This window comes from Leguminivora glycinivorella, chromosome 5 (assembly GCF_023078275.1).
Source record: "Leguminivora glycinivorella isolate SPB_JAAS2020 chromosome 5, LegGlyc_1.1, whole genome shotgun sequence".
Classification (NCBI taxonomy): Eukaryota; Metazoa; Arthropoda; class Insecta; order Lepidoptera; family Tortricidae; genus Leguminivora; species Leguminivora glycinivorella.
In genome coordinates this window covers 25614463-25624258 of record NC_062975.1, presented here as the reverse complement: position 1 = coordinate 25624258, position 9796 = coordinate 25614463, and the positions used below count along the sequence as shown (strand labels likewise).

At 39.8% G+C, this 9796-nt stretch overlaps 1 protein-coding gene across 1 annotated transcript; it reads left to right on the top strand.

Annotated features, from left to right (window-relative positions):
- Positions 1-643: 643 nt before the first annotated feature.
- LOC125226670 (neurotrophin 1) lies at positions 644-9417 on the top strand. Its single transcript, XM_048130728.1, has 8 exons — positions 644-1135; positions 2552-2720; positions 4805-4994; positions 6630-6779; positions 7972-8142; positions 8663-8785; positions 8899-9150; positions 9274-9417. Exons 2-5 carry the CDS (start codon positions 2624-2626, stop codon positions 8105-8107), a joined length of 573 nt encoding a protein of 190 aa, XP_047986685.1. The 5' UTR covers positions 644-1135; positions 2552-2623; the 3' UTR covers positions 8108-8142; positions 8663-8785; positions 8899-9150; positions 9274-9417.
- Positions 9418-9796: the final 379 nt, after the last annotated feature.

Sequence of the window (9796 nt, the reverse complement as noted above, 5' to 3'; positions counted from 1 at the left end):
TTTTCCATTTTTTATTTTTGCACTTTGTTGGCGTGATTGATATACATATTGGTACCAAATTTCAGCTTTCTAGTGCTAACGGTTACTGAGATTATCCGCGGACGGACGGACGGACGGACAGACAGACATGGCGAAACTATAAGGGTTCCTAGTTGACTACGGAACCCTAAAAAGGAGTGTACAAGTTTCTCATGGGTCGGCAACGCGCATTTGATACCCCTTGTAAACCGGCAACGAGTATTTATAAGAACCCTGACTACGATCAAGTTCAATAATAGTTTTACGTTGACGTGTGGTGACGGGTTAAGAATTTCACCACCCTCTTTCTTCCCGTGGGTGTCGTAGAAGTCGACTGTGGGATATGGGTTAAATTGTGGCGTAGGCGAGAGGCTGGCAACCTATCACTGCAATGTCACAATTTGGATTTCTTTTAACCCCTTTTTGCCAAGACTAGCACTGAAACTTAGTAGTTCATGTGCTCTGCCTACCCCTTTATGAGATACAGGCGTGATCATATGTATGTATAAAACTATCTCTCAAAATCTTATTTTCACAAGAATACTAAAATGTACCTACACATATCATGCAATCATTTTCTTTACACACACTAACCCCCCAACTGAACATTCCAGGTGAGATCAATGTTCGGTAACGCCAACGCCACTTCAGACCTCATGCTGCCCATACTCCTCGATATGGCCAACCTCATCCGAAAGGCCGTCAGATCAGGGAAGGAACCCAGAGAAGTCAAGGAACCCTCACACTACCACAGGCTCAACTCCTTAGACGCTCTTTCACTGAAGACTCAGATACCACAGACTCAGACTTAGATATCAGAGCAGTTAAGGACACTCCACAAGCTCAACTCCTAAGACGAGCATTCACTGAAGACTCAGATATCACAGACTCAGATACCAGAGCAGTCAAGGGCACTCCACAAGCTCAACTCTTAAGACGATCATTTAATGAAGATACAGATACACTATTAGACGATGAACCGTTTGAATACTCAACCACTAAGGCACCAGACACACGACACCGTAGACCTCAGAGGAGATACAGTCCAAAAACAGTTAACAAAACAGATAACACTAAAAGTAAAAGTAACGAGGTTAAGAAGAAAGATGATGCTGCTGTAAGTATTGCATTTCACTCTTTCTAACTAACTATTTTGGCCTATTGATGCAAAGTGAATCTTGGTCTCCAAAATGAGAGATCGCCAGCTGTCTCAATTCAGTGCAGCCTCTTGCCAGTCACTGACTTGAAGCTGACGCAGATCCGCCGTCACACTGTCTTCCCAGCGATACTAGCTGGTGGCCGTCCGGTCGACCCAAGATCACTCTCTTGAGAGCCTGATCATTTCCCATTCTATCGTCATTCATTCATTACTTAGAATGGGAATCAATACATACCTATTACCTATTGTTATTATTATTATTTAAAGCCTATACTGTGTCCCACTGCTGGGCAAAGGCCTCCCCTTCGATTTCCACTCGTCCCGGTTATGAGCGATCTCCGGCCAGTCGCTGAGATACACGTCCAGGTCGTCCCGCCATCTCCGCCTGGGCCTGCCAGATCCCCGCCCGTCTTGCGGCACCCATACGGTGGCTATTTTAGCCCACCTCTGTGGGTGCATACGGCAGACATGGCCTGCCCAGTCCCATTTCAGTTTGGCGGTCTTAACCCCAACATCTGTAATGCGTGTTTTTGAGCGCAGCGTGGAGTTGCGGATTCGGTCAATCCGTTTTACTCCTAGGATGCTGCGCTCCATAGCTCTTTGGCAAACCTTCAATTTGGTCTTTTGCGCCTCGGTGAGTGACCACGTTTGAGCACCGTAGGTTAGGACGGGCAGGATGCACATGTCAACGAGTTTCCGTTTCAAGGTCAGAGGAAGGTCGCCCTTCATCAGTTCCTTCATGGACCAATAGCTCCTCCATGCATTTTGGATTCGTCTTTCGACTTCTTTGTCCTGTCTATGGCTGAAGGAGCTTACCTATTGTAAAAATTGTAAATCCAAATTTTTGCAAGTAGGCCGCTTGGGAATCTTTTATGACATCGAATATTTTATATTCTGCGTATTATAATTGTCTGCTGTATTATAATTATGTATTTCCTTATCCTTTTTCCTAAAATGTATCATACAAACCTTAATCTTTTGTTCCACCATTCGTACATCCAATATTATCACGTACTTTATGAGCCGATTGTATTACATCTTTATATCAAGAATTGATATACAAATCTGCAGGATCACTATCATTATATGTATGTTATACTGAGACACACTGACAAAATACCTACTATATAAAATAATAAAATTCAGTGTCAAAGCGGACCCCAGGGTCTCATGAGCCGCGGCGAATGCCGGAATAACACAAGGAGGATGATGATGACAAAATTCAAAGTCTAGGCAGGCAAAACTAATGATTACACAAATGTGTTTATAGGCATTAGAAAACTCACTCGTAAACGTAATCTGCGTGAGGTTTTCATTCAACTAAAATATCTCGGAATAAATAAAATTATTCACTTTCCTTCTCTCAAATTCCAGAACACCACAAGAACTACAACGACAGAAGCGCCCTCTACAGTTAGAAATAAGAACGCGACAGAGAACTCCACCATGGATCTGATGGCGGACGCGACGAACCAGACTCTTGCGCAAGATCTACCGGTGGCTGAAAAGCTGAGGGCGTTGAACAGGTTTATTGATAGGAAAGGTGAGATTATTACAACTATTAATATAACAATAAATATGAATATACACAACAAAAAATAAAATTAATGCTAAAACTAAATATAAAGATCTCACCTATAGAACCGACTTCTGGAAGTGAACCCAGGATGCTGGCGGCGTTGCCCGTTTGCACCGCTAGACTTAATTTTTGGGCAAAGAAAGACCCTGCCCTGTAGTCCCCTCGAGACACCTATTAGTCTGACCGACACTTCTTTTATAAACTGTTTAGTGTCGGTCGACCACGGGCCCAGCGTCTCGATGGCAAGCGCCGCAAATTCATAGCGATTTCTTAAAAGATTATTACTATTTATTTATTAAAATAACAAGGTACAGCTTACAGCAGTACTGTGTCCCATGCAACAGTTTACACTACCTACAATAAAAATTATACACGGTAAAATAAAAAGGACTGTCGAATGTTGATGCAAATATGCATAATGATTTTTGAGGTCATAATGAACAACTTTTATTATGGGACTAATGATGAAATCGCAAAAAAATTTGGCTGTTTCATACATTTCGACTGTCATGATGTCGCTCATTTCTATAGAATAGCCAAATTTTTTTTGCGATTTCAGCATTGGTCCCATAATATTTAAAAGTTGTTCATTATGACCTCAAAAGTCACTACGCAAAGTTTGAACGGTTCTTTTTATTTCACCCTGTAGATTAGAATTTGGATAAAGAATAATCATTGATTACTTGTATTTATGGTCAATCATAGTCATAATAAAGATATGTGTACTATGTATAAAAAGGGCCCATTTCTCGAAGCTACAAGTTACAATTTACAAGTGGTTTTCAATGTCTAATATGACAAGTTGGAAAGAGACTTCCGCTTGTACCTTGTAACTTTCAGTTTTGAGAAATGGGCCCGATGCAGCACGAACTTTGTATGCTAATTCGGCACTATAGTTCAAATTAGAAAATAAATCAAATCTTATAAACTAATAAAGTAAATGCAGTATAATTTGTTACTTACAACTCTCTTTATAATGTATACAGACTGTAACTTGAAAGCCTAGATAGATTTAGGTTAGACTAATTTTTATCTTAATTATCTTAATAAATATTTAAAATGTTACGAACGCTGTATAATGCGAATATTTCCTAATATTTACCAAGCAAATCCTAGCAGATCGAATACGATTGACTACAAATTTAATATTATGGTTAAAGTTATCATAATCTCGTGCATGACAATAATAATTTACGACTTTAATAGAAAGTTTTACTATTTTTACGTTTTGCGTACAAATTTAATTTAAATCTACTACTTTAGATTCAGATACTATTCTGAAACTAGTTTTAATAAGGTCGAATAAACGCTATTTTGAATAATGACATAAGTTTTATAACATTAATGCTTATGATGTTATGTAGGAACTGAAACTTGATTGCATTATCGAGGATGTAGGACGTAGGAAATTACTACAAATGTGTAATGATAGTTATTTAACACCTTGGTGGACACTAAGCGCTTATAGGTGTCTTTCTATTGTCTGGCTAGACACTCCTTGTGTCCTGCAAGATGTCAACCGCCAAGCCTTAGCAGTTACGCTTCCGTCTCACATTTTAGTCAGTTCTAATTAGAAGCTCTCATATCATACCCATTACCCAATTATTAAAGGGCAAGCTTATAACAACAACTGATTCTCGTTGAATTCAGGGACTTCAGAAGTCAAAGTCCGTCACATCTATAGGTTTTACCCACCGTTACACTACACGTGATCACAGGCTGGTGCTAAAAGTAAAAAAAAAAACAGGCAGCGGTACGGTCTTCTGACCTCACAGTTCAGTTCACAAGAACAACACCTAAGAAATAAAATCGACTACAACGGTATGGCGAAGGGATGAAAGTAATGTGACGAGAAAGCTACGAATGAATGTGGAAGGGAAACCGAGGAAGAGGGGGATGGACTGTGTGAGACATGATATGAAACGAAAGCAAGTTAATGATGAAGTGACAAGTGATAGACATGTATGGAAGACATGCTGAACCGACCCCAAGTGACTGGTATTAGGGCAAGAAGATGATGATGAAGATAAAAAAATATTTTTTTTCAGGCAACCTGATCCGCCGTGGCACGTTCCCTCCCAAGCCGCCAGCACGGCGAGCTACAGCCGAGTCTACCATCAGCCCGGTCAGGAGAAGACCAGCACCGGCCAGAAAGCTGCCCGTGATCACGCCGAGCGAGCAAGCTAAATGTGAACTGTTCACAAACACACTCTGTCTGCACTCTGAGGATTATCCCACGTATGTTTTTTAATAAAAACGTTTTAATGGTAGACGATAATTAGGTCAAAGCGAAAACTGCAAGTGATCACCCCGGGCGAGCAAGCCTAATGTGAACTGTTCAGAAACACTCTGTCTCCACTCTGAGGATTACCCCACGTATGTCTATACCTAATAAAAACTTTATGTCAGGTTTTAATGATAAACCGAAACCTAAAGTTACCTGTGATCACACCCAGCGAGCAAGCTAAATATGAACTGTTTACAAACACACATGGACATTTTTTCTTATACTTAGGAATTGAGATCTTTTTATTTATACTCATACTTAGCAATTGCGAACTCTTCCAATGAGTATAAATAAAAGGAGTAAGTTAATACAATTTTTTCATTACGAAGAAAGTTGTGTACAATTTTCCTTAAATAGTTTAAAGTAATTACCTACTTACCGAAAATGGCACTCAAGTGTATTGTCGATGAATTGTTGTTTGTGCCCATGCCCAATTGTCATTGTGTCCAAAGACTTTCCACTATAGTTAAAAGCTTTGCCAAGTATCTACCTGTTTAGCGAAAGTAGGAAACCTTACAAAAGCTCATTCAGTTACTGATATTAAAGTACCTGCAGTAGTAAATAAGATCACGATTTGAGATAATTATTTAACTTAAAAGAGATCAATTCAAACATTTGTTATGCCTAGGATTCACTTAAACGACTTATATTAGCGGAAAATCGGTCTTCGCTGTAAAGGTCAAATTGCGTAAGTATTTTAAGGTAAAGTCTTTATAATCAAACAAAACTGATTACCTGAATATCAATCTAGTAAAGTACTTGTTAAGGTTGAAATTCCATCTACCAGTTTGAATAAATAACTGTTTTTTTATGGGACAAAGAGTAAATCACGTTATATAGAGTGTGAAAGTGGTTGAGATTTGTCGAGTAATGACACTGTTTTTTGCGTCAACTGGTCAAGTATAATGCCTACTTGTCATGCTATGATGTCTAAGTAAAAGAAACGTTATTTCATTTGTATTCCGGTTCATTATGTACTTTAGTCCTTTTTTTTCACAAATATAATGCATTGTAGCGATGCTAAATAGTGTAGTAAAAGCTTTCCATTACAAAGCAGTTTAACTGGAATGCAGATAGAAGATAATGACTGGCAAAAAGTCTCAGAATAGATAAAGCGACTTTTTAATCTTGAAATTTAAGTAGTCGATTCAATGCAGATGTTTAAAAATGTATCCAAATGCAAATTGTGTCACAGGAATTATCTACGTGATTTTATGGGTAAATAGGTAGTAAATAAGTCTCTTTTCGGTGATGGAAAACATCGTGAGGAAACCGGACTTAGTTGTTAAAGCGGACCCCTGGCTCCCATGAGTCGTGGAAAATGCCGGGAGTTATAATATATCAATTCAAGGAGGATGATCGGTGGTATATAAGCAGCCGAATTCCTTTATACTAAGTGATAACCGTTGCACATGGATACGTGTAACAGCAAAAGTTTAGTATTGTAAGTGCGTTACAAGTTTTCCCCTAAATTGTCGTTAATAGACCTAAGTAGTATAAACCTGACATAACTATTACCTATCTTTTATGCGAATCCAAAAACACAAAAACATTTAAGTGTACTCACCGCAATTCCATATTTCCAGCGACGCCATAATCCAATCCATCCGGCGCAACAAGGCGGCAGCCGGGGCTCTACTAGCGGACTTCAGGGACCCCGGAGAAGGCGCTCTGGACGGCGTCACAGCCGCTCAGGAGGCCAAGTACACGGCCGACCACTATCTAGTCTCTAACAGGTTAGTCAGCTGCCACTGCGTTGGTGGGTTGAAAAAGGGCAGCCAGCGAAAGACGCAAAATGATTGAGTGATTTAGTCATCAAATTCCATTAGGTACATCCTCAGGTGATAGTTTAGATGCTATCAGGGGTGGCTCACTCCGCGTTTCTTTCATACATTCCTGGCGGCCGCGAGTTCGCGGCCCATAAAGTTTGACGACCTTATCGCTGCGCAATATAACTCAATGTCGTATGCAGCCCGTTGACAGGTTGTTGACAGTGAGCCTTCTGTACTTGTACTTTTATATATTATGTGATGCTATTAAGTATAAAAGAGACTAGTCCCTAACAGGTTATTTAGTCAGCTGTCGCTGCGTTGGTGGGTTTAAAAATGGTAGTCACCGCAATCTGTAATTACAATTTAGTAGTTCCGCCATCTGATAACTGTTAGATACTTTGTGAGTTGATAGTTCATATACTAACATAAACAAAAGCATAAGCAAAAGTATAGAAAGCCCATGTTGTGTAAGCTTATTGTATTTAGTAGTTTAGTGCATTGCAGTCCTTTCATCTAGTCTCTAAGAGGTAATTATACATATTTACATTAGTTGTTTAAACTGGTCAGATTTTGCAAATTTGAGTTTGAGAATAAGGGTAGATACTTAATTCCTAAAATGTTTAAAAACCTGAGTTTGATATTAAGTTATCACATCTCAGAAGAGGCTCTCTGACCCTTGGACTACTTGTGTCGAAATCATGAACCCTAATTTCCTACCCGAGGATAGTTAGGCCTACCTAGTTACATATTTGTCTTCCTAAAAATGCTGTAAATACGTAACTTCCTTTCTATCAATACATTTTGAGATAATATTAGTGACGTTACGACAGTGCCTGTCGTGTACCTTCTTCATTTAAGAGTATACACGGTTTAATAAAAGGATCGTTCAAACTTTGCATAGTGACTTGAGGTCATAATGAACAAGATTTATTAAGGGACCAATGCCGAAATCGCAAAAATATTTGGTCTCATACATTTGGACTGTCGTGATGCCACTAATTTATATGGAAAAGCCATTCTTTTTCGCGATTTAAGCATTGGTTTAATAATAAAGGTGTTCATTATGATCTCAAAAGTCACCATCGAACGTTTGAACGGTCCTTTTTATTTCATTCTGTAGAACAATGTATTAATCCAGAATTGTATCTACTTCCAGGCGAGGCGACACAGCCAACAGGGACTTCGCAAGCGCCGGTGAAGCAGGCTTCATGTGTCCAAGTATTAGTGAAGTACGCTCGACCACAGCGAGCGCGGGCAACTTCAGGCCAGTGGAAGTACATCGTCAATACTGAGAACATACGCAGACGCTACGACTAGAGAAGTGTTTGTAAGTACAATACATACATTCTGCTTCAGCAGAACATTTTGGTCTCAATGGAGACCCAAAGAAGTTGTAGCTAGCTTCATTTGTCCAAGCATAGTGAATTTACACTCGATCACAGAGCGTAACTTAAGGTTAATGGAAGTATATTCTGCTTCAGTGGAAGACGCAGACAGAGACAACAATATACTTAACTAATAACTACACGTGACATTAGTCCAACGAAAAGAAGCGACGTATTGCTCACTGCATTGGAGTGGTTTATGACTGTAATTATATTTTGCTTCCGATATAGATAACTCTACGGAGAGTGGGTTAAAAAACACCCTGCACATATTACTGTACATGTTTCACAAGAAAAATTGGCTATGGGTATTACAAGATTGTAAAAAACTGACAAGATTGTAAAACACCTTTAACTGAATGTTTAATGGACATAGATGCTAATTCTTGAATGTTTACGTTGAAGTCACCAGTCAACAGTTCATCTTTTGACGACCAAATTAATGTATAGATATTATTTCAGGAAACCCAAGGAATCGTGTACCTATTTAACGGACAACTTTAAATCAAAATGCGTTCAAGTATACAACTATCATAGACTCTTGACATAATTCTACAGAACGGATTACACATGGACATATTCAAGGTAAGAATCAAAATTGAATTGCCTAACAAATTCACCAAAATTAACAAAATACTAGTTCCGTTATGGATTACGTGGATACATACTTATTTACAATATTACTCTATTATTTTCAGGTTCCAACATGTTGTTCCTGCCACATCGAAGGCTACAGCGTATCATTCCCACCACTGGGCCACAGGATCCACGAAACCTCAGCAGAGAACATACCAACAGAAGAACTGTCCTCCGAACAAGGCAATCACGCCTTCGAAAATGTGCCAAACCCAGCGTCCAAAGACCCACCGTATCCAAAACCCACCGTTTACCTTTAACAAGCCTCTCGAGTCCTTCTGCACCATTCTCTGATAACCACAACCTAATAACCGGTACGTCTTTCTCTAATGCTAAAATTAACGATGATGACAGTAACTTTACCCTTTGGCTCAACAGTAATACTCAAGGTACTCCCCTCTAGCCCCACTGATTCTTACGGTAACACTTATTTCCAGATTCCTTCAACCAGGCCACTTCCATTAGAAACGTGAAACGCCCTCCAATATCGAGAAATCCTGTCAGCACATTTGACCCCGTCACGTTACCGAGCTTATCTAGGAACCACCGACTCCGTCTGCACCGACTTCGTTTTCTTTTCTCTAACGATGATGACAGTAACTTAGCTCGCCTGCAATACCAGTAATACCTGTTGTACTCCCCCTCTAGCCCCACTGGATTCTTACGGTAACACTTATTTCCCAGATTCCTTCAACCAGGCCACTTCCATTAGAAACGTGAAACGCCCTCCAATATCGAGAAATCCTGTCAGCACATTTGACCCCGTCACGTTACCGAGCTATCTAGAACTGACCGACTCCGTCTGCACCGACTTGCGTTTTCTTTTCTCGAACGACATTCCGAATAAATTCAAAAGTACTCCTCAATCTCAAGAGAGGAGCAGGGAGGCCGGGGCGACGACCAATCAGGAAGAAGATTTCCGGAGCTCCAGATGACTTATCCTCTTCAGGTACATCGGCT